This window comes from Ammodytes marinus, assembly GCF_949987685.1.
Source record: "Ammodytes marinus genome assembly, chromosome: 2".
NCBI lineage: Eukaryota > Metazoa > Chordata > Actinopteri > Uranoscopiformes > Ammodytidae > Ammodytes > Ammodytes marinus.
The window spans coordinates 27,494,547-27,522,302 of NC_137231.1; the positions used below are offsets into that span (position 1 = coordinate 27,494,547).

Genomic DNA, 27,756 nt, shown 5'->3' on the forward strand with positions numbered 1-27,756 from the left:
AACGTTCCTTGTTCTTCTCTCTAAAAGTGCAATACAAGACTAATTCATTTACCATATATTTTATTCCTGTTTTATACATGTAGGTGGTGTGTTTTCTGTATCTTATCAAGACGTACCTACTTTTTTTTTGTCTGGTTGACTTGTTTAAATGAAGCTGGCTTCTATTTTTTTTTACAGGGGATCCATGGTTCACCTGGTTTGCAGGGTCCTCTTGGATTACCTGGCCCACAGGTAAACACCAGCAGAGAAAAAGTTGAAAAACATAAAGTATTATATTAATAATAGCACAGTTTAGCTGCTCATTGTTTCTGTTCAACTGCTTTGGGAAATTGTATGCTGTGAAGCTCTGGGCTGATCAATACATTATAAATAAAGTATTGTCTCTGCTGTGAGTTGACACAGCTTCTCTAAAATCTTGTTGTGAAGGCTATTAGTGCTTTCTTTTTTCCTTAGCTGCTTGAGATTAAAAAACTAATATTGTAAAAGTATAGTGGTTTTGCTCAAATCATACAGAATGTCTTGGGATGCAAGAAAACATGTTGGTGCTCTTGAAGAAAAGAAAGAAAACATTCAGGCCCTCATGCGTGTCGAAAAACTGGTCCAAGAAATGTATGTTAATCAAGCTGTAACAATTGCTCATAGAGCTGTGTTGAAAATTCCCAGTGCATTTGCTGCCTCGGCTTTAAGACTAATCCACCAAAGTGCACACTCATGCAGTCTTAATGTTCTGAATATTTGCAATGCTTTCTGATCTGGTTGAGTTTTTTTAATGGAAAACCCAATCTTTTGCTTGCTTGACCTGCAACACATTGTCAACACAATGTTTCGGCCAGTCTGAGTGGTGGGGTGGGGGCGGGGGGGACGCCCTACCAACTGAGCTAAGGGCGCCCCCAAATGACTGTTGCTTTAAGATAATAACAGCACAATAAAGAAGTGCTATGAGGTGCCAACGGTATTGTCAATTTGTTTGAAATTATTTTTTGTTTTCGGATCTGTGAGGTAATGGTGAGATCCTTTGTTTTTTCTTTAGGGCAAACCTGGTGAAAAGGGTCCTGGTGGTTTTCCTGGCCCTCCTGGCACAGAGGTATGACACGGTATATTTACTTAGTATTATATTTTGACTACATTATATAGTTATGGCATTCTATCATTGTACATGGTAACATAATGTTGTGTGCTGCTGAGGTTTGGTGATGAAGCTGTGGTTGGTTTTCAAAGGGCTTTCCAGGCGACATTGGCCCACCAGGACAAAATGGCCCTGAAGGACCCAGGGTTAGTACACTCAGTAACATTAAAGCTTAAGATGCCAATTGTCAGTGAAATGAAAGTTAATTTTCAGTGTTTCATCTATAGGGAAAGCAAGGGATAAGAGGTTTGCCAGGACCGAGAGGAACACCTGGAATGCAGGTAGGGTTGACCAACTTATGAAAATCAATAAATGAGAAAAGCAATTTTCCCCCTCTGACCTTTGTTGACACTTCTTTTATGGCCAGGGGGATGAGGGACCTGTTGGGCCAGCTGGACCGGCTGGACTCGAGGTGAGTGCTGATTGGATAAGCCCGGCAACTGAAGACCAGTTAGAAGATACGATATCATGGGTATCTCTTAAGATCCACACACAGCACCGCAATACTTGCTGTGCTAAATATAAACCACAAGTCTTTGCCTAAATTTAGATTTTGAGGAATGACCATGACCCTTTATGGACCGTAATTCCTTTGGCTGACTGATGTCTCTATTGTTCTCAAGCTGTTTTGAAAGGCTTCCGATTGGACACTGTATACTAATTTTACCAAACTGGTCAGCATAATTGCTATGTTCTTTTTTCACACACAATCACAAACAAAAGCAAACTCTCTTTAAATGTCAAAGCAAAATATATAGCTGTTTGTCAAATATAATTGTATCACATGATCGACTATTTTTAAGATGAATGCATTGGAAAAGGAATATGTGAAATCAATCCTGAGTTATGATTATATTGGTGTATAAATGGGAGATCTAAAGTGCTTTTAAAATCGGTGGATCAAGGGACACTGTTAAATAACTGAAATATTCACCTGTGTCTTCTGCTTTTCAAAAATCTCCACCATACATATACTGTACATATATTCTAAATTGTTAGCATCTGAACATAGGGGATAGAGGCTCCGCAAGACAAACTTTAAAAAATAGGATGGCTTTGAACTGCATTGTGAATAAAAGTCTGCAGCCTCCTTTCTAATGTGTTTGTGTGGAGTCATCACCGGCTAAACAATAGAGACGACTTCCAATGAAACTCTATTTTTGCGATGGCTGACTGCAGTCTGCCATCTCCCAAAAGTATAACCCACAAGTGATTACGGAAAACAAACACAATGACCCGATGACTTGTGTGAGTAATAGGAAGCCTTTTGATGCTGGAAACAGCTCTTTGTTTTGTGGATCATTAAGTTTCTTAAATGTTTTTTGTTTGGGCATAAAATGAGGTTTTGTTTCATGCCACGGCTTCTCGAGGGACAGCAGACGGTACCTCTACCAGAAGATAAAGGGTTTAGTGTTTGTTGTTGTCGAGCTGCAGTGCCGTTCTCTGTGTCATGTTTTGCTTTCTGTTCAGGGCAGGCTTGGGAGGCAGGGAATCCCTGGACTGACAGGCCCAGATGGACTCAAGGTCAGACCTAATAGTCACACATCCACTACCGAAACTCTGTCGTCTTAAACGGAACATTCTCTCTCCGGCTTTCTTTTATGATAATGAATCATCTGGAAATGTGTAAATTAGATGTTAATTCTCCGTTACCACCGGGGGAACAGGGCCTCCAAGCACATTTCAACAGATTTGAAACTAAAAGACGAAAGGCATGAGTAAGTTTGTGATATGCTAATTGTCTGCTTTGCTCTAGGGCGAGACCGGGATAACTGGCGAGGTCGGAAAGCTTGGCGAGAGGGTAAAGACTTTTTTAACTCTTTTCTGCTGAGTCCTGTTTGATGCTCGCTGTGTGTCTCTGTGTGTGCCAGTTTTGTAGTGAAGCCTGCTATGCAAAATATAACATCAATAGAACTCACACAAGCAAGAGATAGTTAAGACAGCGTGTTTTTCTCTCCGTTAGGGACTGCCTGGTTTTGTCGGGCCTGGTGGAGAAACTGGCATCGCCGGAGAAAAGGTTAGCATTATGTCCATTCGTCACACTTTGCTAGTGTGACAATGTTCTGTTGCTCTTTATTTAAATCAGTTAAACTGCTCTCTACTGATGTTGCATCTGATTAGTTCTGAAAAAATATGTCACTTACAGCAATTGTGATAAATGGCATTGTACTCGCTTATATCACAACATTACTTTGGGCTCATTAAAATTGTGATTGCTACTTTCGACTTTTTGAAAACCATTCTGTAGATAAAACACTTTTTTTCATTTAAGGGCAATTGCTCTACAAAAATATTAGACGGATTAATTAGAAATTAAAATAATCATAAATTGCCAATCCCGTTTTCTATTTCTCTAATCATGGCTTGTGGATCCTCAGGGTGATCGAGGGAAGACAGGTGCCCCCGGGCCGGCAGGTGAATCGGGGCCGATGGTAAGGAGTAAGTCCGGACAATGTCTCTCGTACCAGAGGGTGATCAATTCTATATAAGGGATGGGGGTGTTATATGTTTGGAGTGACTGATTTAAGTGTTAAAACAATAATCATATAATAGGATAGATAGTATAAGGCCATCCACATTTGGTCTAGCTCTAAGAGCTTTTTTAAGATTTCTCTGATAAATCATTTAGATATCATTTGAGTAATATTTTATCCATCAGGGTCACACTGGAATACCTGGAGAAACGGGGCCACCTGGACTGCAAGGGATCCCAGTAAGTTAGTTTTTAAGTTTTGTTAATTGTCGAATATAACAAGAAATATGCCCTGGGGCTTATATGCCTCCACGAGGCATAGAAGAAGGGTGAAAGTACATTGTTGGTAGGCAATGTTTTAAAGAAGATAAAGCTCTTAAGAAGCTACAATATGGTACATGCAGCAATACAAAAACAAGCTTTGACATTATGTAACAAAAAACTGAACTACCTAGTACTGTAGAAATAGTCTAGTTAGTAAAAGGATGATATTGTAGTCTATTGCATTAACTTTTCTTTCACATCCATTCAGGGGCCTACTGGTTCAAGGGGAGCCGCCGGCATCAAAGGACCCAAAGGCATGAGGGTAACTTACTGAAAACTGTCTCGACCACAATGTAACACGGGATAACTGTCTGTTAACATATAATATGACACAACAATTCTATCTACACCCAATTCATCATGGCTTTACGGATGGCAATTTCGATGTGGTGGTTTGTCGACCACTGATATATCTGCAGCTTTTGGATGGATTGCACCATTTTGGTGCAGCACAACAGACCAAAGATTGCTCAGCAACTTTCCCCAAAGAAAAAAAAAACTTTAAGAAACATGAAGTATTGTATATCTCTACATCTCTCAACATCTTGCTACTCTACATCCAGTTAAAAAACCTGGAGTTTCTTTACACGGCGACATGTGTGCGTTGCTTTGTCTTCCATGAACCCAGGATAATTCCAATGTTCGCTGGCTTTTCCATAATTGAGTTTTCTACTTTGGGAAAATAGCTTTTGGTTACACAGCAGGATCATTGAACTGAATGAATAATTGATCTAACATGAATAAGTGGTGTAATTAAGGCATTTCGTTCTGTGGATTGGTTTTACACGGATCCCTTTGATATTACAAGCAGCGGCTAATGTAATATTTAATAACTATAATAGCCGACAATGACATCAAGGCTTTGGAAAATAGAATTAAGACCAGTATGATTAAACACCAGTTCCTTATTACCCTGTCTGAAGTAATTTCCAGTCAAAAAGACCAGGAGGGGAAAAACCACTAACAACCTTTTCCTCTGCCTAATTTTATTGTATTTAAATGTGTCATATTGCTTACAAAACGAAGATAATGGCTTTATTCTTCAGAGAAATGTGGACCGTGTCTATACCCAAAAGTATATCAAGCAATTTGTTGTACAAGAAATTAATCATACGATCCCAAGAAAAGTAGTGGCAATTATTTGGAGGATGTATCCAATCCTGTTACGTGTGTGCTCTCAAGTTTAATCTTAAATTTTGCATACTTCCCTCCCTTGCATACTTCCCGTCATTCAATTCTGTTTGAAAGCGATAAATGTCCGCACAACATATTGATCTTAATAATCATATTTTGCCCCCCAAATAAAAAATTTAAAAAGCATTGGATTGAGATCATTTAAACTTTTCCAATACAGTTTCAGCTGTTATGCTTTCCGGAAATGTTTATTTTTACAAGGGGCAATAAAACAGATCAGTCCCCTAGGCTAGTACCATATCACCTTTTGTAGGTAGGAGCTGTATTCTGCTCTGGCTCTGTTTGAATTATATAAGATGCTTTCATGAACAGCCAGCAAAGCACACAGACAGTCCTTTAATGTTCTCTGACAGTGAATAGTTTGGTGCTATTTTAATGGCACGGATGAATCATCTGCAGGATTTGTGACCTTTTCCTAAAGGCTTCTATACAATAACTCCAGTGTGCTGACGGTGCCACTGTGTGTGATGGTGGAAAGAGGGGGACAAAGTCTACACAGTGTGTGGATTGGGCATGCTTCAAAGCTTATTCACAGATGCCAAGCATTTTCAAAAAACAACCACAATCACTGATGGTGTCTCTTCTATCCGGGCTTAACCACAGTCAACTGCCTCCAAGGCTTTGCTGATTATGGATGAAAAAAATGGAGATTAAGTGCCCTAATTCATTGACTTTGTATGTCAAACAACATGTGCCTCAGGTCTTTTAAAGGCCAAACTTTCCAAAGCTACGTATGCATCAGTGACTGTTTTAATTTGTTTGTATAGGGTCTGAGGGGACCTGATGGCCCGGTGGGGGAAAACGGGTCCACTGGAGTAATGGTGAGGACATGGTCATAACGTAAAAGTTTATAATGTTTAATAAACATTTTAAATGTCAAATTTAGTTCACATATGTGGCCCTTTATTGATAATGTAGCTTTTACATGTCGGGCCTTCAACTTCCTAATGGCTCACATCAAAACTGTCTCATTGCGAAAAGAAAGTATGTTACAAAAAGGCCCACATTTTTGTACCAGAGGAAGAAAGCAATTATGAGAACTTTTACAAGCAGCTTTGTTCTGCAGACTGTTATTATTGGCTATATTTAACATCCAAAGAATCTTTAGGGAACGGTCTTTGTTAACGACAAATCGAACAACAGAACCCTAAATCAAAGACTCCTAAAATATAATTGGTAGAGCTTGGAAGTCTGGAACATTTTAACTCTGGGGGGTTTGAGGAAGCTAAGTTAACACTGTTGGATTCTTTTGCAGGGCCTCGATGGTCCACCAGGAAAATTGGGATTCCCTGGGGAGATGGTAAGGAACATTGTGCTTCTTTACCTATGGAAGAAGTATTTATATTAATTTACCTAAGTAACAGTAGCAATGCTTAAATGTAACCTGCAGTAAAGAATTAAAAAGGATTATCAACAAAAAATACTAAAAGTATAAAGAGTAAAAGTACTTTGTAATGCAGTCACAGGGGCCATCCCTGTGAGAGTTTCCATTATTATTAGGTACATAAATGTATTTAATTCAATGTATTTAGTTTATTTCATACCACTGATCGTTTATCAATGCCAAACACTCACTCCCCTAAGTCTCTTAAATGTGATTTGCAGCTTCTCTGTTTTATATCACTATGAATTTAATATCTTTGAGATGTGGATTGATGGTTGGACCAAAACCTTTTTTTGAAAGCCGAATCTTGGGCGTTCACCAATTGTCGTTTTTCTCCATATTTTTTTTATTTGAAAATAACCCATTAAAGTTACAGATAATCATAAAACTTGTTACATGCAGCCCTATATTTAATCATCCCTTTGTTCTGTTACGTATGGTTTGGTTACCGTAAAATCTAAAGGGAGCACAAGAACACACAATAAAGTTGCCTTATAGCCCAATATCACAAACAGCCATTTGCTCAGTGAGCTTCACAGTCCATCCATATTACATCGCCCTCTGTTCTTAGACTATTGACAAAACTGTGAAACATCTCCCCCCACAAAAAACTACTTCTCTGACTGTACCTATTTTAGTTGACCTGGTTTAAAACAAAATACAACTTAATCAGAAACTCACTTCTTAGAGTGGAACTTATTTCTCCATTTGTGTCATTTTGCTGCAGGGAAAGCTTGGCGAGACAGGTGAAGCTGGGCCCAAGGGATTTCCAGTAAGTGATTGGGGCTAAACGGAAGTCTCTTTTAGGACTGTTTTGATTTTAAAGGGTGGAAAAGAGCATCTTATGTGGCACACTGTTACTGTAGTTGGTGTTGTAGCATTTTAAAACATGTATGATAAATACTGTTAGTGTGTGTGTGTGTGTGTGTGTGTGTGTGTGTGTGTGTGTGTGTGTGTGTGTGTGTGTGTGTGTGTGTGTGTGTGTGTGTGTGTGTGTCTGTGTGTGTGTGTATGTTATAAACGTCTGTATTGCTTTCAGGGTTTTCAAGGACCTTCAGGACCTCCTGGAGCCAAAGGAATTGCTGGAGAGCCAGTGAGTTTATTATTTTGTATATTGATCAGTGCACCCTATTTTGAATCCATATCATCCCAATTATCGAAGACCTACTGTGTGGTGATTTTTAATTCATGTGGATCAAGTGTGTGACATTTGAGTGATTACTGAATCTCATAAAAGGGATATAGGCAGAAACCATGGTGTCCCATTGTGTAAATACCTGTGGCTCTCCAGAACCTACTGTGCACCCTTCTTCTTGACCTTTAATATAAACTATACGTTTCCAATTTAACACCTTTTACTCAGGGCCTCCTATAAACCAATATCCTTGAAAAAAAAATCCCCAAAAGACCTCATCCCCTCTCTCAATCTTGCCAGAGCCACAAAGAGACAAATAGAGAAGTAGCGAGTCTGACACAATGTGATTTACAGCATCTCTGTCTGGAGAGGCCGCTTTATTGTAGCCGGAATGTCTTTATAACAGCAGGACTGTTTTCATCACTCGCCGCTGCTTTGGCTCAATGTTCTGAAGGCTCTCAGCCCCGCAGATTAATTTATCTCCGGTTCCTGTTTTTCTTTCACATTTCTTTCTCCTTTACTGTCACTTTGAGAAGTGTTTGTCTAAGATGAGACAGCACTCTTAACCTTTTTATTGATGCCACTGCTTCTCCACAGGGACCGGCAGGGCCACCGGGAACGATGGGGCCTCTGGGGGAGATGGGGCCACAGGTGGGTTTGATGGAACAGCTTGTGTAAGAACTCCCATTGACTTTAAACATCAGCACTGGACACTAAAGGATGTCACTGTTTCTGACAGGGGCCGTCGGGCAAGGATGGAGAAAGAGGACTGCCTGGTGAACCCGGAGAGAAGGTGAAGAATTGTCCATATGTTGAAATGTTTATTGAGATTTTGGACCGCTGGACTGGATTTGTTTTTGTATTTTAGTTTTTTTAACACCATGGACATTGGTGTGGGATGATGACATGAAAACAACCTGTGCTGCAGTTTATGGTCTTGGTCATAGGGGGGAACACCTCATGCTCAGAAAAATTATCACCCAAAGAATAATTTAAATGTATAATATAAGATTAGATATATTATGTGCTGAATAAATGTATACTGTAAGGTGTACCCAGGGGGCAAAGTGATTTTATGGACATGGAGCGTTGTAAAAGGTTGTTCACCAAAAATGACATCTTGAACCTTCCAGGATCCCAACCTGGGTGGACAACCTTGTCAACAAGCTGCTGGAAAGCTACAGCGTGCCGACATAGCAAATCAGAACCACTGTTTAAGTGAATGGGGGTGAATGGGGATGGGCTAATGGGGACTTTTTTGAACTTATAGATATCATTATGAAACTTTGCCAGTTGATTACTGACATTAAAACAAAAACTTTTTGTATTACAGTATTTTCCAAAATGTTTAAATAAATATGAAAAATCATCAATATCTTACTAATGATGCGTACATTTGCATATCTGCAAAGCCCCAAAATCTAGATGTTGGAAGAAAACAAAGTCAATTTGTTTTTAAATTTTGAAAACAAAACAAGTGTCCAACTGCCTGAAGCTTTTCCTAATCACAGTTCAAATTTGATCAATAACCCATAGAAAATACATTTTTTACACAGTTACATTTCATGTGCTATGGACCAAAAGTGTCCTTTTGGAGTCTCCAGCTGGTATTTTAGGAAACGGCTAGACATTCCCTTGTAAAAAACAGTGTAAAAAATGTATTTTCTATGGGTTATTGATCAAATTTGAACTGTGATTAGGAAAAGCTTCAGGCAGTTGGACACTTGTTTTGTTTTAAAAATTTAAAAACAAATTGACTCTGCTTTTGTCCAACATCTAGATTTTGGGGCTTTGCAGATATGCAAATGTACGCATCATTAGTAAGATATTGATGATTTTTCATATTTATTCAAACTTTTTGGAAAATACTGTAATACAAAAAGTTGTGGTTTTAATGTCAGTAATCAACTTGCAAAGTTTCATAATGATATTTATAAGTTTAAAAAATTCCCTATTAGCCCATCCTCATTCACTTAAACAGTGGTTCTGATTTGCTCTATGTTGGGCCCCTGTAGCTTTCCAGCAGCTAGTTGACCAGGTTGTCCACCCAGGTTGGGATCCTGGAAGGTCCTGGATATAATTTCTGGTGAACAACCTTTTACAATGCTCCATGTCTGTTTTTCCAAAAAAAGGGGTTTTGCCCCCTAGGTAGTGTGCAATTATCCCCATTAGCACACAATTATAACCTTTCTGCATGCTCAGAGTTTTTCCTGCATGCTCACTTTGCCTGACAGAATGTAACAGCCAAAACTAGAGCAGGTAGTTTCTAATTTAATGTTTTGTCTTCAGTCAGATCGCAAGTAGGTTTATCAGTTGCTAGGGAAATCTGGTTGGCAAAGAAGTAAGTCTTTACCTAGATATCTATTGAGGTAGCTAGCTAACGTCCTAGTTTTTTTAACGTCCTAGAGCCTTCAAATTTCATGAAGGCTCATGAAATGCGATGCGTGACCAAATGTTTTGGCCCATGGCTGTGGTGTGCCTATATACTATCGTCTCATAATTCATGTGCTTGAACACCCCCCCCGTACTCTAAATGTAAATTTCCCACTCAAAAATGCAAAAAAAAAAAAAACATTCTACTTTCTACTAGTATTACCATCACCAGACAATGTAGTTAAAACAACCACGGTTAAAGCAACTTTTGTACATTAAGAGATAAAACGTGTCAACAATAACTGAACTATCATGTTTATTTCCTGACAGGGGACCATTGGTCTAGTTGGCAACATTGGGGAGCAGGGTTTGATCGGCCAAAGAGTAAGTCACGCGTGTTTTCTTAATGAGTTAAAGTGCACTGGATTTACTTTGGCAAACCCACCAAAATATTTTCAAAAGTCAGCATGACACTTGCAACACAGAGTAAATGAAGTGGTAATTTATTTGAAAAACTGTACTCGGGTACACGCTTGCCACACATCTGTTCTTGATTCTTGTGATTACTGTCATTGTAACACTAAAACATATTGGAACCATAATATTTTTTATGATTTGTCTGTAAGGGTGAGCCAGGCATTGATGGCGAGGCTGGAACAAGTGGACCTGATGGAGCCAAGGCAAGTTCAAACATGAAAGAAGAACTGTGATTTAGAATTTAATTCTTTCAGCAATTTTAAAAGTGTGTTTTACTATACAGGCCCACAAATTAATTCCAAGAAATGTTTCCAATAACTTCATCACGGATTACTCCTTTACCGTAAACTCAATGCCTTGGAACCCAGTGAACTTTCGTGTTTACTGGAGCAGCTCACTGTAACTGGAGCAAGTCGAGTATTGTTTGTGAGATATTGGCCTTTGTACAGTTGTAGCTGCATTGTGGCGACGCTTAGAGAAAACAAAGAGCGGGACTATTTTAAGAGCTCTAAAGAATTGTGTCAGATGGAAAGCGCAAATAATCCTGCCTATTCAGCAGAGACACACTGCTGGAAGCATGGCTGACAGACACACAAACGAGTGTTGGCTCACAGACGCAGGTAAAATGAGAGAGCAGAGAACACAAGAGGATTAGAATAATCAGAGAGTTAACCTGAGAGTCTTTCCAGCTCTGTGCTGTACAGGACATTTACTGTTAGTTAGCAGAGTAAACCATTTTGAGGGCTTCTTGGCCACGGTGCAGCTGGATGGAAATTGGCAGCTCAAGGGGGATTTGCAGCTTTAGCTGTTAACTGTTGGGGAAAGAAAATCAGTGCATTGTCACGACTCATTGTTGTTTCATTTAAAATTGAAATATGGCAATGATTACAGGATTCTAACTTATTTTGTGAAAGTATCAAGTGACTCTTACCCAACAGCAAAGGCCTGTTTGAATGTATAGGTGCAAAATCACTGAGGAGACATTATTGTATCATAAAACACCTCCATTAGGTTGTATCAGGTTGAGCAGGCTGAGCAGCAAGAGAAAGAAAAGGGGAGAAAGAAGTAGAAAAAATGTAAATGGTGAGAATCAAAGTGGAGATTAACAGTTGAGGAACTGGACATGAAATACAGTAGAGCCTACTGAGAATTTAAATAATTAGAAAAGCACTTCTTAAAGCTATAGTGTGTAATCTTTTCATGAATTTGGATACATTCAAGCCATTGCCAAACAAGTTTACACAAAGTTGATAAAGCCTATCAGCTGCACAAAACTCTCTCTATTTCTCAGTATAGCAGCATTTACAAACTGATGTCGCCTCCCAACACCGGCACAGGAGCTCAAGAAGCGCCCATTAAATGTTTCAGTTCTTGATTCTACTGCCACTAATAGCAGTGTTGTTGTAATTCCTTAGAATTCCTCATGGGGGCAACAAATGTTGTGCACTATTGCTTTAATACAAGATTGATAGATAGACAGACCTACAGACAGACAGACAGACAGACAGACAGACAGACAGAGAATGGATTTATTCATCCCTGAAGGATGCACAAGAATATAGTTCAAAATGTGTAAAACTGTTTAATATAAATCATTTATTTCTTAGCACTCTCTGAGGATGTCTATCCTGTTTATTCCGGAGATGTTTGGTTAGTTTATAATGTGGAATATGAAAACCTCTTAGTGCAGAAAGACTTTACACTTTTTAAATATTTTATTAGATTAAGATGGTTTGTCATGTATTCATATATACTGTATATATATATATATATATATATATATATATATATATATATATATATATATATATATATGTATTTTTCCCAGTCGGATTTTTTTATTTAAATGTATAAAAGGCCAAAATCCTGGCCAAGGTTGCCTGTGCTTGCATCAAGATAGTCCAGTGTGTTGCAACTCAATTGTATGATTGAGTTTTTCCATTGGACTTGGTCTACTCCTCTCAGGGTGAAAAGGGGGACGCTGGTACAGAGGGCGCTGAAGGAGACAGGGGTGAAATGGGTCTGAAAGGACAGGAAGGACCTCCTGGGCCCCCTGGATTAGTGGGTGTCAGGGTGAGTGTCTCAGCACACAACTCCACATTGCATTCAATTCCAATGAAAAGAGTAAGACATCTCTTTTTCTCCACTTATATAACCCTGTTAGTTTTTTTCATGTTTTTCCAATAAGGGTCAGGAAGGTAAACCTGGCCAAATTGGTGAGAGAGGAAAACCAGGAGAAAAGGTTAGTCAGTTCACTTGCTTGGGCCTTAAATACACCTTTTAATTTTTGGATCATCATTTTACTTTCTTGTACAAGCGGTTGAATAGTTGCTCTGCTGCAGTGTCAAACAAACTGTAAGGTCAATAACCTCCATGAGCTGGACATTTTGGAGTCTTCCTCAAATAGACTTTCAGTATTAAATGTTTGGATTGTCCAAATATCCAGACAACTGTTCAGAGACATTTCTGAACTCTCTGCATTCCCGCTTGTCTGTGGCCTCTCTCCAGGGGAGCAAGGGTTACCAAGGTCACCTGGGTGAAGGCGGGCCAATCGGAGAGCAGGGAGAGATGGGCTTGGTCGGACCCAAGGGAGCGAGAGGAACCATTGGGCCGGTGGTAAGACTTTCACAGATAGTTTGAAAGACTTGCTCGGTTGTTGGTTGATGTTGGCTAAAAATACATATTTCTTGATCTTGCAAAACATACATCTACTTAATCTGTTTATTTTCTAGTTGTACCAATATTTATTTTATTCTGACAGTGCTTTGTGTTGTGTTGTGTGAATATGTGTACCCTTTTTGTATTTATTTTGTTTTGTGTCAAAATGACAGCGCTAGAAAAAGCGTTTTCTTTAAATGTGTCAGACTAATCCCATAATCCATTCATTCATGCATTGATTCATATTTCCTTAGGGTGCTCCTGGGAGAATGGGCCAACAAGGAGATCCAGGCATATCAGGTTACCAGGTAAGAACTGCTTCTTCAATAGTGATGAAATAATACATTTCATTGCAGGATGTTATGAAATGGGATTTACTGTACTTCCAAAACCTTACATGATTCTTTATTCCGCTGTCAATTCATCTCTAATATTAAAGTGCTTTTGACCTTGTTTTAGGAAGACTTCTTTCAATGCTTCTATGTAATATATTGAATGGGAAAAATAGATTTTAATTTCTATATTAATGCTACATAGTAGTAGTGCCTGCACAATATAACAGGGTGTTTGGGTAGAAAGACAAAAACAAGTAGGTTACCATTTAACAGGCACAATACCGGATTGAGATGATGATGATGATGATGATGATGATGATGATGATGATGATGATGAAGGAGTAAACATCATAGGCTAGCTGTATTCAATAAATCAGTTCCATTTTGTGCATGTGAGGCCCTTCTCCTTGATATTATTTCTAAACAAGTGTTTTATTCTTCTCACACCGAACTGTTTTTAAAAGACGGAATTGATTTTTGGAAGGTGTTTATATTTCATACAGAACTATATTGAATGCAGCTATTGACTTGCGGGCAAACACTATTATTGTATTGTTCTGGTGTTGATGAATCACAAGCTGAATCCCATTTGTTTTGTGCCTCTTCTTTGCTCTATAGCCGTTGATGTGTGTGTGTGTGTGTGTGTGTGTGTGTGTGTGTGTGTGTGTGTGTGTGTGTGTGTGTGTGTGTGTGTGTGTGTGTGTGTGTGTGTGTGTGTGTGTGTGTGTGTGTGTGTGTGTGTGTGTGTGTGTGTGTGTGGTGTGTGTGTGTGTGCGTGGGGGGGGGGGTCAGAAAACAGAGCAGTGACTTTACTGTCGACAAATCACTGCTCTGTTTTCTGCCTGTAACTTGACTTTGATTTGTCATGAGTCTTTGCTATTTAATTATATTAACCAGGTTTAAATATTCAATGTTGAAAAAATAGATGTGTAATGTTCTATGGATGTCATGCAAGGAGAATGAATATTTATGATAGCAGGCAGCTTTTAACAAACTTTCAGATTAAGACTGCAGCATTATTACATTATTAACTGCTACCAGACTTATGAACCCAAAACATGAGTTCCCCACGGCAACAAAAGATGAAGAGATGATTGATGGCATTGTTGCATTCCCAGCGTATAAGAGTTATACCCCTAGGTGTCTACTTGGATTCCATGTGTTTCTCTGCATTAGGAACATAATATCTCACACAGTAAATTGGACGGGAAGGTTAGGAGGTTACAGTCCTGTTATGAGCCACACTCTCTCTCTCTTGTCACAGGGTCACATGGGAGCACAGGGCCCCCTGGGCCCTCCCGGGCCAAAAGGTGAAAAGGTACATTTCCACACTTATTTGCTGTCTCTAATAGCCGTCTGCACTTTGATTGTGTTTAATGAGCTCCGGAGGCCCATAATGGATGCATTATTTAACACTGTAAAACTGCCATGCCTCTCATTGTCTTTGAGAGCATGGTCAGTTTTTTTGATGTATTGGAACTTCAGTTGTGTCGCTAATTAGTGCTCCCGCTGTCTGTCTTGTTGTCCTTGCAATATTCCCAAAGTCATCCCTAATGTGATCAATGATATGAACTAGGACACATCCAATTAACTCAGTGCTGTCTCAGTGCTGTCAAATGCATATAATTAGCTAAGCACCTGGACTCTTCTGCCCCTGATTTGAGGGATATTAGCACCATAATTTGTGTTTTATTTGACAGGAGCAGCACACAATAGAACACACTGCACCAGACTTTAGTGAGATGAAAATTAGCATTTTTTTGGTCCCTGAGCAGGAGCCATCTGGATGTGGATATTTGTTTTTTTTTCTCTTTGCCAATATTCTCAAAATAATGGCTGCACTTGCTCTGTAATTAAATCAGTATCATGCCATCACACAGATCGTTGCACAATGTATTATTGTCAATTGAGAGAGCCAGGTAAAAATGGCACACAAACATGCTGCAGATACATTCATATCTCTATCACAGTTATGTTTAAAGCACTCACACTACCATTGGTTGCTTTGCATCCATGTCAAGTGCATAAGCTTTGCTCAGCCAATGGCAGTCACTAATTATTATATCAATTTCATGAACAGCACCACACATATATTAAAGTCATAAACACATCTGTAGTTATTGTTTAATTATTCCCATACAGACCCTAGAGCAGACATTGGCTCCATTTAAGTCAAATGTGATCATTTGGGCTAATAGGGCATGAAATAATTGCCATCCACACGAAGAGAGCAGGCACTGTTTTCCATTGTTAAACTCTTTCAAGCAAAATGTGCATTGATTTTGCAGAGACCCTTGGGTTTTAGGGGGAATTCCATTAATTGCAGTTGTTTGTCTGTTCCTGCATTGCTCGTTTAGGGTGAACAGGGAGAAGACAGCAAGGCAGAAGGTCCCACAGGTCCCCAAGGTGACAGAGTGAGTTTCATATGTGTTCATCCTTTCCCTGTGTTAATCAGTGATGGTCTGGATGGTTCAATGTATCTGTTTCCATGTGAATCCAGGGTCCCCCAGGACAGAGAGGAGCGAGGGGACAACCTGGCGACTCTGGATATATTGTAAGTCAAATAAATAAACGGACACATTCTTTGGTTTTGTCTTCACCTAGAGTGTAAATAAGGTTTAGGTGATATTCTCCTGGTTTTCAACATTCTCCTCAGGGTCAAATTGGTGTCGATGGAAAGAGAGGTGAAGCAGGTGCCCAAGGGCTTCCTGTAAGTATCTCATTCATTCATTAAATGTGAAAATATAGATATTGTCAAATTGTCCGAATACAATCAGTGTAAATCAAATCAAACAGTAATGATCATTTCAGGGACACACTGGGCCAAAGGGACAACCAGGGCTGAAAGGATCCAAAGGTCATCAAGTAAGCACATAAACACATTTATTTGGATGAGAAAACTTATCATGCAATATTATTGGTCTGTATTTTCTGTCATTTAACCATGGCAGAATTGTGAATCTTGTTATGCTCCAGGGTCAGAAAGGAAAATCAGGGATAAGAGGCTCAGCTGGGACCAGAGGAACACCAGTGAGTTGGAAACATGTTATATTATCAGGAATAACTCAGTCAAGCTACAAGTTACTGATCTAAAACCCATGTGTGCTTTGACATCTAAGGGTGCAGAGGGTCCTCCTGGTCCACGGGGCGTTGTGGGCAGGGAGGGACTTGAGGGCCCGCCTGGCATGGATGGACTGCCTGGTAAAGATGCCAGTAAAGGAGTCAAGGTAAGAACACTTCCATTGGGGAACTTCTAAAAAAAAGACAACTTTGATTGTTGTTCACCAGCACTATCTTCTGTGTTTAGGGGGAGCAAGGAGAAGATGGGGACATGGGCTTAACTGGCAAAGTTGGGCAGCCGGGTACAAAAGGTGTGACCGGGCTTACTGGAAGTCAAGGCTCCTTTGGACCAAAGGTGACATAGGTTTTTCTCCTTTTTCTTGTTGCTTGAGATACGTGTGTCTCATTCACAATTAGATTTTCTTAAGTTATGACACAAGCTTCTTTTTATATCATCATCATCATCTTTATTGTCAGACTCAAGGTCCATAAAAAGAACATATATATATAAATAAATATATCACAATACAGATAATTGTATTGCTATTATTAAATTGAAATTGCCAACTCAGCTTTAATCTACCAGGGTAGCCTCCCTTTATATTTGGAGCGTTTTCCTGTCTCAAAGGCAAAACTCTGCAAAATGTCTTAACACTATTTCTCAAAACACCTCATATTCAGTGCAATTCCTTAGGGACGTTAGTGTTGCAAACATTAATGAGTTGGCCATGTCTTCATTTGCATGGCCTTGCCAATATCACATACACAATTCTAGCGTGACTATGAGAAACACAAAGAGGCTTTGTTCGTTGGACATGTGGTATGAGACAACTTTTACACCACTGCCTATGGTGAGGGAATAAAGTTGCATTATTTTTGGTAGTATATTTTGATTGTTTGTTTTCACTACATTTTGTGATAATGACACTTTTAAAACTGATTTTAAGGGGTGCCATAATGATGTAGGGGAACTGGTACCAGTCCAACAATGTTATAATACACGTTCAGTCATAGGCTTCTAACTTGGTTAGATGCCCAAACTAAATGCAATTAGCACTGTGCATTGGTGGGAAGCCATTGAGAGATAATGAGCTCATCGCTGCACTAGTAAGTAAGTAAGTAAGTAAGTAAGTAAGCTTTATTTATAGAGCGCCCTTCACAGACCAGGGGCCGTATTCACAAAATATTTGATCTTAGCACTAAGAGTACTCCTAAAGAGCACTAAAAGTTCTTAGTAAGGAGTTATTTCTTAAAACCTATTCACAATGCTGATAAGAGCAACTTTTACTAAGGAATGGGAGGGACTCCTAAGCTAAGACTAGAGGGCGGTGTTGACCCTGTTGCTATGGATGATGTCATGTTCATACCTTCTATGCCCACAGTGATTGGCTGAGAGGGAATGAGAGCTAAGAGTGAATTTATGATAGAAACACTGTGGGAGAGCAACGGAGGAGATGCTGCGAAGTGCCACATATAGGCCTCTAGTAGGAAATTAAACCCAAACGTGACACCAACAGTAACTTTCAGTGCATTGTAAACCCAAAGCAACTGCAGGAAAAGGAACTTAATAATTTTTTTTTTATATAAATTCAATAAATATAAATGTGTCTATACTTTCTAAATATAGCTTTACTAAGATCATTAACCCCTTACAGCTATTAAGGTTCCTTTTATAAAGCTCACTAGCATTAAATCTCTCCAAAACACCATCAAATGGTTGTCTGTGTGTAACCCCTTCCTGGCGCTGGAAGTATAATATGATTAAATAAGGTTACTATATAAATGCTCTAACCAACAGGATCCTGAGTACTTAGCAGTTGAATGGTGAATTTGGCTAAATCTCCCGTTACCAGTAGACAATATTATTCACAGGCATATGTAACAAATAAATGATTTAGAAATAATAGCGCAGTGCCTCCACTGTGGAATTACTTAACTCACACTCTATGAGCTATAATGGTATTTCCCCAGAAAAATATATAAAAGTAAATGTTCAGGACAATAAAATAGGATGTATAACAAATCGGGATTTATTTACGAATGCTGTTTTCTTGTTCTTTGTTGTATTCTCTAATTAGTTCTCTTTTCAATATGCACAACTTAACTGTTCATGCACAGTCTCAAACTCAAATTAGTACCAATGCACTAATAAAAAACCTTTAAAGAAAATAATAAATGCAAATAAATGTACAGGCAAGATCCCTTTAAACCTTTTCACATTAAATGTAAAAGTCTAAGAAATAAACTTAAATTGAAGGCATGTAGCCTTTAAACCTGAAATATAGTTATATCCCCTAACAGGCAAGATACCAGGGTTAACAATACTACCAATACATTTAGCACACTTGAATTCAAACACACTTCACATTAAAATAAATGAAATGTTTTGGTTAACCAGCTCAACCTTTTTAAATGTTCTCTAAATATACCAAGCGCTTGGGTTTGAATTAGTTGGGGCCCCTAAGTTGGTGCACTTATGATGAATAATTCCTTTATTTTGCTGCGACACTCTCTGTGTCGGAAACTACTCACATATCCACCAGCTCGGCCGAAATCAACGAGCTGGGATGACGTCGAAACAATGGCGGTCAAAAAGAAAAGCTGACAGCGTCAGCGCCGCTCCGGCGATGAAACGATGGCAGGCAAGATAAAACAGAAGATCCCTCTCGGCAACGGGTCTTGCGGTGAAACGATGGCAGGCGAGACGAAACAGCTCAGCTTACGGTGAAAGGATAGCAGGCGAGTTAAACACGGATAGTCCTCCGGTGGGCAATGCAGGTCCGGTGGTGGAATTCCTCCTCACGAGGCAGCTAACAGCGTCCATCCAATACGGCACTTAAGTGAAGTCTTTATCTCCCTGTGGAGCACTTTACTTTACTAAGTCAACACTACACATTATACACAAAGTTTATCCGTAACAGATATTCGTGCCCAATACTGGGTATTGCGTCTACAAATAATCAATCTCCTCGTTTAACTAAGTTCTCAGTCCTGTTCGTCCGCTTGCTGAAAGTCTCTCTCCCGAATGCGCACATGTTACCGTTTTCACTTCCTCATTAAACTTGTACTCTCCAATAAGATGAGCTGTGATTCGCTAAGAGTTCTTCATACATGAATCTTATTGGCTTATGGGTACTCAGCTTAAAACACATTGAAAATAATTTACAAGTTACCAAAAAAACAATGGATTAATGAAAATGCAGTTTCCATTCAGTTTACCCACTTATAAAATAAACACTTTATTTATTAAGCAGTAATTACCCATATATTAAATAAATCACCTTGTATTTATTTAACTGTATTTTAGGAGGTCCCTACATTCTCCCCCCACCAAAATCCAGCGTGCCCCCATGCTGGCTACACGTATTAGACCAAGTTAACTAATTACCATGTACCTTAACTGGGACTTTACAATGTAATAACTGGTATAATAGTGAGTGAAAGTAGCGATATCTTAGTCACACATAACTTGCACAGAGCAAAAGAGTTACACCACCATGCATGACTATCGTGTTTAGGAAAATGCATTATTGGTAAGTTAGCTACATGAACACTGTTATGTTGTACAACTACAGACTCCGCAATAGGCTCACCGAGCCTAGAATAAGTTAAACGTTCTGCAGGCTTTCTCTGCCTCTCAGACCTTCTTAACTCTGGTGCTGTATTATCTGTGTCTGATTTGTCTGTAGTACAAGCAGTTTCAACAGTATGTTCCTGTTCTACTTCAATGTTCTCAACAGGAAGATTGTCAGAAGAGGGTAAGTCAAGTACAACGTCAGTCATGTCTGTGGCTGGGTCAGGGGCGTTGGACTCTGTAGGCATTACGTTATCTTCTGAGTGATCACAGATTTCCTCTGACTTGTCTGTTATCATGTCTTCTAGGTAATGTCCATACTCTGACTCTGAGTCTGATGAGTACTGTTCTTCCAGGGGCACATCCACTGGGGAGTAATTTTCCTCAACATTGGGAGTTTGTGTCCTCTCCTTAGCTTTTCTGCGCCTGAGGACTCGTGGAGAAGGGGTAGGTGTGAGGTCAACCTCAGGGCTTAATCTGACTTGTTGTCCAAGGGGCAAAAGATGATTACGGTGCATGACTTTAATGGGTCCTGAACCACTTGCAGGCTTAAGACGATAGACTGGAAGATCAGACATTTGACTTTCCACCACATAAGGGGTTGCACTCCAGCGATCAGCAAGCTTTTGCTTTCCTTTTAGGCCAAGGTTCCGAATAAGGACTGTGTCTCCAGGATTTAAGCTATGATAACGCACTTTCTGGTCGTATCTCTCTTTGTTACCTTGGTTTAACTTTGCAGAAGTGGTTTGGGCTAACTGATAAGCTGCCTGAAGTTCTTTCTTCATGTTGGACACATATTTCAGGTAAGACGTTTTCGAGGTTCCATCAGCTGACACACCAAAGCAAACGTCCACAGGAAGTCTGGCTTCCCTTCCAAACATTAACAGGTAGGGTGAAAATCCAGTGGATTCATTGGGTGTACAGTTGTATGCATGTACTAGATGAGCAATGTGCTGACTCCATTTGGGCTTTTGACTGGGCTCGAGAGTTCCTAACATGTTCAAGAGAGTTCTGTTGAACCTTTCAGGTTGAGGGTCACCTTGTGGATGGTATGGTGTAGTTCTCGATTTTCTCACACCCAACATGGTCAACATTTCTTTCACCAACTGACTCTCGAAGTCTCGACCCTGGTCAGAATGTATGCGATTGGGGAGGCCATAGTGAATGAAGTACTTTTCCCACAATGTTTTGGCAACCGTTATGGCTCTTTGATCTCTGGTGGGGAAAGCTTGTGCATAACGGGTAAAATGGTCAGTTACTACCAATACATTACATACATTTCGGGAATCTGGCTCGATGCTTGGAAAATCTATGCACACAAGGTCCATGGGTCCTGAGCTTTTGATGTGTGACAACGGTGCTGCTCTCTGTGGCAGGGTTTTTCTCTTTATGCAGCGTTCACATGTCTTGCAGTATGTCTCTACGTCTAGCTTCATGCGGGGCCAGAAAAATCTGTCAGAGACGAGGGCATATGTCTTGTCAAAGCCTAGATGTCCATTACTATCATGCAATGACTTTAAAACGATGCTTTGAAACTGTTTGGGGAGCACAAGTTGTCTACGTGACTGCTTGTCGGACTGTTTGACTGTTCTGTACAGCAGACCTTGTTCAATAGACAGATTATTCCACTCTCGTTTCAGAAGTGTAACATCTGGATGACTTGTCGGTATTTGATTTGCTGGTACTTTTTGACTGATGGCTAGCCATGCCTCACCAATACAGGGGTCACTTTTCTGAGCGGCTTGAAGCTCGGCTGAACTAAAAGTGGGCATATGATTGGCTGTTACTGCAGCTGCTTGACAGAATGCTTTGGGAACAGCTGAAACTGTTGCTCCTACTTGTTCAATGACACGTGGATAGGAATGTTTGTTTCGTGGGTTGCTTGACACGTTCTGACAGAGAGCTCGTACTCCTGGAACTGGAATCTCTTGCCATTCATCCTCAGGTGTCATGCTGTTATGTGGGCGTCGGGACAATAAGTCTGCATCAACATTTTGCCGACCTGGTCTGTACTTCAGGCTGAAGTTGTAGGTGGACAGTGCTGCAAGCCAGCGATGACCAGTAGCATCCAGTTTTGCTGAGGTCAGGATGTACGTCAGAGGGTTGTTGTCAGTTCTGACTTGTACGATAGCCCCATAAAGGTAGTCATGTAGTTTATCCACAATAGCCCATTTGAGAGCTAAAAACTCCAGTTTATGTGCTGGATAGTTTTTCTCAGATGGTGAGAGACTTCTGCTAATGAATGCAACTGGACGAAGACCATCTTCATGTTGTTGGTATAAGACACCACCTAGCCCATCCAGGCTAGCATCCACATGCAGTACGTATGGCTTCTGCGGATCAGCGAACACTAAAACAGGTGCTTTAGTGAGTCGTATCTTGAGTTCTTGAAATGCATGCTCGCATTCCTCAGTCCATCGAGATCCAAAGGGTTCAGAAAGCTTGAAGTAAGTCTTGTCAGCTTGCTTTTCATTTATACTCACTTTTGAGTGGGAGCGAGGATAGCCTTGGAGAAGTCCATTGAGTGGGCGGCAGAGCTTTGAGAAATCTTTCACGAAGCGGCGATAGTAGCCACAAAATCCAAGGAAGGATCTGAGCTTGGTCACAGTTTGGGGTCTTGGCCAAGAGCTGACAGCCTCTATCTTTGAGGGGTCGGTTGCGATACCATCCTGCGACACGACATGTCCAACGTAGGTGACAGAAGTCCGTCCAAACTGGCACTTGTCGAGTGATACTTTGAGACCTTCCTCTTTGAGCCTGTCAAGAACTTTAAGCAGCCGCTCTTCATGTTCTTCAAGGGTGCGTCCGAAAACAATGACATCATCCAAATACACTAGCACCTCCAAAAAGTTCATGTCTCCAACTGTACGCTCCATGACTCTTTGAAAAGTGGCTGGTGCTCCGGAAATGCCTTGGGGCATGCGTTCAAATTGGTAAAAACCCAATGGACATATGAAAGCCGTCTTCTCCTTTTCAGCCTCACTCATGGGTATTTGATAGTACCCACTCCTCAGGTCGAGGACACTGAACCATTTACTTCCAGACATACAATGGAGAGCGTCTTCAATCTTTGGGACGGTGTACTGATCTGGTATTGTTCGGAGGTTAAGAGTTCTATAGTCCACGCACATTCGTACTTTGCCTGACTTCTTGCGTACAATTACAATGGGCGATGCGTAGGGACTACGCGACTCAGAGATAATGCCATGGGCTTGTAGTTCCTGTAGGTGTTGCCGCAAATCTTCAAAGTCAGCAGGCGGTAAGCGCCGTGATCTCTCTCGAAAGGGTCTTGCATCCTTGAGTCTGATCTCATGACTGGTACTTTTGGAGCAACCTACATCCCATTCATGTGTTGAAAAGACCTCTTTTCTTTCCATCATACTCTCACAGAGACGTCTTTTTGCTTCCTCCGGCATTGGAGATGCTCCAAAGTCAAAAACTGCTGGGTCTAGTTGACTTCTCACTTTGTCAGAGCACTGAGCCTTAGGCGGAGGAACTGGGTTAACGGGGAAAATGTGGGCTAGTGGGGTTCCACGTTTCAGAGAAACTTCTTTTGTTGAGAGGTTCTTTATTGTCACAGTGATCCGTTTATTGGAAACCACTGTTGCAGGATGAACTTCTGGTCTCACCCACAAATCTTCAGGGGAAAAGGTGTCAGTAGGCTGATCTACCAGCGCTAGTTGGTCTGTGAAATCACCAGGAAATTTGGGGATACCAGTGACTTTTAACACCTGTCCTGGTTGCAGACAGATTGGCTTGCTCTGGGTAAACCACACGGTCCCATGCTTGTTCACATCTTCTGGATTGTTAGACTGAGTGATTGTCTCATAGGCTTCTCTGAGGGCGGGATGTATTTTCAGAGTGCTCATGAACTGTTCTCCTGCTTGTTCTTTACAGGAGTCAAACATTTTTTTCACCAGCTTGGTGTTTGTTCCCACTAGTATGGCGACGTCCTGATCTTTCTCATGGTCAGGGCATAATAAAGCCAAAGTGTCAATTGTCTGTGCCACTCCAGTCACAGAGGCTGAGAACTCAAGTTTAAGGGCAACGTAACCATCGTATGGGTATTGTTCAGTGCTTAAACCCCATAGTTCAAGTTCTGTGAGTGGGTGAATCGGTAAGTGTTTCAAGTAAGTGTTATAAAAGCTGCGGTACAAAATAGTTACCACTGAGCCACTGTCAAGAATAGCTTTTGCATAAATGCCTTCTATCTGCACAGGTGCAATAGAGCGAGGTCCAATGAGACCTTCAGGTAACGGTTTGGTGTCTGTCGTCACAGGGGTTGAACTTTGAGTGGAACGTATTTCACATGGAGCCAAGCATCGTTCCTTCACCTGGCTCCTTGGGAGTTTCCCTGGTTCCGGTTGGCTTTGATCAGCTTCTGATTAACTTTTCTCAGATCCTCAGGCTCTTTACATTCTGGCCTTGTATGTCCATCCTGCCCACAATTGTAGCAGAAAATGCCTGGCTGGACAGGTCTGTGCAGTTTCACTTTGGATGATGGATCCCAAGCAGAAACTTCAGGTTTTCGCTGAGGGGGTGTGGTCTTTGTTGTCAGTGTTGCAGGTTTTGCAGTAGCTGGAGCGACGCCCAACAGTTTGCTCACTTGAGAAGACAACTCTTTCACTTCATTTCTTAGGCTGTGAAGCTCAGACGTAACTGAGGACGGTGGTACAGCGGTGGTGGAGGCAGTGACAGTTTTCTTTACTCCTTCCCTGGTGCTAATCCAGTTTTCTTCCTCTCTTACTTCTCGCATCAGCTGAGAGAATGAAGGGGGGTTTTCGCGTGTGTGACTCATCCTTATACGGAGCGCAACCATGTCTTGAGTGAGTGCACCTTTAATCAGCTGTTCCATCCGAGCTCGGTTCATTTCTTCAGCTTTAATTCCTCCTTTGAGAAGAGCGCGATGGAGAAGCTTGTCAAGGTGATACAGGAAAACGGACAGTTTTTCTCCTTCTTTCTGGTAGGTACATTTTAACTTGACCAAGATGTCAGCTCCGCTTTCTGTGGTGCCATATGTTGTGTCAAGAGCAGATAAATAGTCGGTGGCTGTGGCAGTAGGAGTGCTAACTTTCAGAAAGCGAACTATGTCAGCAGCAGGCCCCTTTAAGCTCTCTACTATACGCTGTCTCTTAGCGGAGTCAGTGCATTGCCACTCACTGATCATTTGTGTTGCCTGCTCCATCCAGGCTTCATATTCTTCTTCACCTGACGGTACAGGTTTTACTCCTGAGAATAGCCTCAGCTTTCTGTAGCTGGGTCCATCAGTAGACACTTGGTTGCATTTGTCCACTAATTTGCCAATAGCAGTCACTAGATCCATATTCACATCAGCTTTGGGAGCTTGACTTTTTGTTACCATGGTCTGAAAATCCTCCATAGACTTTCCTTCCTCTTGAAGTAGTGACATCAGCTTTGTGTGAAAAGCATCCTCTTCAGGAGCAGCATGCAGGGTAGCAAGGCTGTCCACAATGTGCACGGCCCAGGGTCCAGTCTCTCCTTCAATGCCTACTTGTGAAGGTACAACGTCAGGGTTTAAGTCAAGGCTTGTTTCCACCAAGATGAACAACTGTGTGCCAGTCAGGTCTCCACGTCTGTCAACTATCTTAGTGCAGCCAAAAACTTTAACTGTGTCTAGCACCTTATCAATGGTCTCTTTGCTAGTGAATATTGGTACATTACTCAGTAGTATCGTACTAGAAGGATTGGCAGTCTGCTTTAGACTCCACTCAACAGCTTGAGAAAAATCCATACTTAAGTGATACTGAAAGCTTAACTTATTTGTACTGTTTCACGTTGCGTGTTAAACTTTACTGAATAACAAAACTTTTGCCTGTCTGGTAAACAGCGAAATAGATCTCAGCAGTGCCTCCAAAATGTAACCCCTTCCTGGCGCTGGAAGTATAATATGATTAAATAAGGTTACTATATAAATGCTCTAACCAACAGGATCCTGAGTACTTAGCAGTTGAATGGTGAATTTGGCTAAATCTCCCGTTACCAGTAGACAATATTATTCACAGGCATATGTAACAAATAAATGATTTAGAAATAATAGCGCAGTGCCTCCACTGTGGAATTACTTAACTCACACTCTATGAGCTATAATGGTATTTCCCCAGAAAAATATATAAAAGTAAATGTTCAGGACAATAAAATAGGATGTATAACAAATCGGGATTTATTTACGAATGCTGTTTTCTTGTTCTTTGTTGTATTCTCTAATTAGTTCTCTTTTCAATATGCACAACTTAACTGTTCATGCACAGTCTCAAACTCAAATTAGTACCAATGCACTAATAAAAAACCTTTAAAGAAAATAATAAATGCAAATAAATGTACAGGCAAGATCCCTTTAAACCTTTTCACATTAAATGTAAAAGTCTAAGAAATAAACTTAAATTGAAGGCATGTAGCCTTTAAACCTGAAATATAGTTATATCCCCTAACAGGCAAGATACCAGGGTTAACAATACTACCAATACATTTAGCACACTTGAATTCAAACACACTTCACATTAACATAAATGAAATGTTTTGGTTAACCAGCTCAACCTTTTTAAATGTTCTCTAAATATACCAAGCGCTTGGGTTTGAATTAGTTGGGGCCCCTAAGTTGGTGCACTTATGATGAATAATTCCTTTATTTTGCTGCGACACTCTCTGTGTCGGAAACTACTCACATATCCACCAGCTCGGCCGAAATCAACGAGCTGGGATGACGTCGAAACAATGGCGGTCAAAAAGAAAAGCTGACAGCGTCAGCGCCGCTCCGGCGATGAAACGATGGCAGGCAAGATAAAACAGAAGATCCCTCTCGGCAACGGGTCTTGCGGTGAAACGATGGCAGGCGAGACGAAACAGCTCAGCTTACGGTGAAAGGATAGCAGGCGAGTTAAACACGGATAGTCCTCCGGTGGGCAATGCAGGTCCGGTGGTGGAATTCCTCCTCACGAGGCAGCTAACAGCGTCCATCCAATACGGCACTTAAGTGAAGTCTTTATCTCCCTGTGGAGCACTTTACTTTACTAAGTCAACACTACACATTATACACAAAGTTTATCCGTAACAGATATTCGTGCCCAATACTGGGTATTGCGTCTACAAATAATCAATCTCCTCGTTTAACTAAGTTCTCAGTCCTGTTCGTCCGCTTGCTGAAAGTCTCTCTCCCGAATGCGCACATGTTACCGTTTTCACTTCCTCATTAAACTTGTACTCTCCAATAAGATGAGCTGTGATTCGCTAAGAGTTCTTCATACATGAATCTTATTGGCTTATGGGTACTCAGCTTAAAACACATTGAAAATAATTTACAAGTTACCAAAAAAACAATGGATTAATGAAAATGCAGTTTCCATTCAGTTTACCCACTTATAAAATAAACACTTTATTTATTAAGCAGTAATTACCCATATATTAAATAAATCACCTTGTATTTATTTAACTGTATTTTAGGAGGTCCCTACATGTGAATTACTCTTAGTGACTTAGGAGTCCTCTCGAGGACTCCTAGCTTTTCATAGATTTAGGAGCTAGTTTTAGCGCTAAAATGCTTTGTGAATTACACTTATCTTAAAAAGTTAGCAGTGCTAAAATTAGGAGTGAAACGCCCCTTATTTTTGAGAGTTACTCCTAAATCA

General features: G+C 40.5%; 1 protein-coding gene across 1 annotated transcript in view; it reads left to right on the top strand.

The window, feature by feature from the left end:
• col27a1b (collagen, type XXVII, alpha 1b) overlaps window positions 1-27,756 on the top strand; it is a 73,936-nt gene that overhangs the window by 35,857 nt on the left and 10,323 nt on the right. Inside the window, exons 18-48 of the mRNA XM_080045187.1 lie at window positions 178-231; window positions 1,031-1,084; window positions 1,219-1,272; window positions 1,354-1,407; window positions 1,494-1,538; window positions 2,597-2,650; window positions 2,883-2,927; window positions 3,090-3,143; window positions 3,505-3,558; window positions 3,786-3,839; window positions 4,132-4,185; window positions 5,885-5,938; window positions 6,373-6,417; window positions 7,229-7,273; window positions 7,541-7,594; window positions 8,234-8,287; window positions 8,376-8,429; window positions 10,340-10,393; window positions 10,636-10,689; window positions 12,452-12,559; window positions 12,675-12,728; window positions 12,995-13,102; window positions 13,399-13,452; window positions 14,744-14,797; window positions 15,837-15,893; window positions 15,980-16,033; window positions 16,136-16,189; window positions 16,291-16,344; window positions 16,456-16,509; window positions 16,599-16,706; window positions 16,787-16,894. Of these exons, the coding sequence (XP_079901313.1) occupies window positions 178-231; window positions 1,031-1,084; window positions 1,219-1,272; window positions 1,354-1,407; window positions 1,494-1,538; window positions 2,597-2,650; window positions 2,883-2,927; window positions 3,090-3,143; window positions 3,505-3,558; window positions 3,786-3,839; window positions 4,132-4,185; window positions 5,885-5,938; window positions 6,373-6,417; window positions 7,229-7,273; window positions 7,541-7,594; window positions 8,234-8,287; window positions 8,376-8,429; window positions 10,340-10,393; window positions 10,636-10,689; window positions 12,452-12,559; window positions 12,675-12,728; window positions 12,995-13,102; window positions 13,399-13,452; window positions 14,744-14,797; window positions 15,837-15,893; window positions 15,980-16,033; window positions 16,136-16,189; window positions 16,291-16,344; window positions 16,456-16,509; window positions 16,599-16,706; window positions 16,787-16,894 (1,857 nt within the window). The remainder of the gene's footprint in view (window positions 1-177; window positions 232-1,030; window positions 1,085-1,218; window positions 1,273-1,353; window positions 1,408-1,493; window positions 1,539-2,596; window positions 2,651-2,882; window positions 2,928-3,089; window positions 3,144-3,504; window positions 3,559-3,785; window positions 3,840-4,131; window positions 4,186-5,884; window positions 5,939-6,372; window positions 6,418-7,228; window positions 7,274-7,540; window positions 7,595-8,233; window positions 8,288-8,375; window positions 8,430-10,339; window positions 10,394-10,635; window positions 10,690-12,451; window positions 12,560-12,674; window positions 12,729-12,994; window positions 13,103-13,398; window positions 13,453-14,743; window positions 14,798-15,836; window positions 15,894-15,979; window positions 16,034-16,135; window positions 16,190-16,290; window positions 16,345-16,455; window positions 16,510-16,598; window positions 16,707-16,786; window positions 16,895-27,756) is intronic.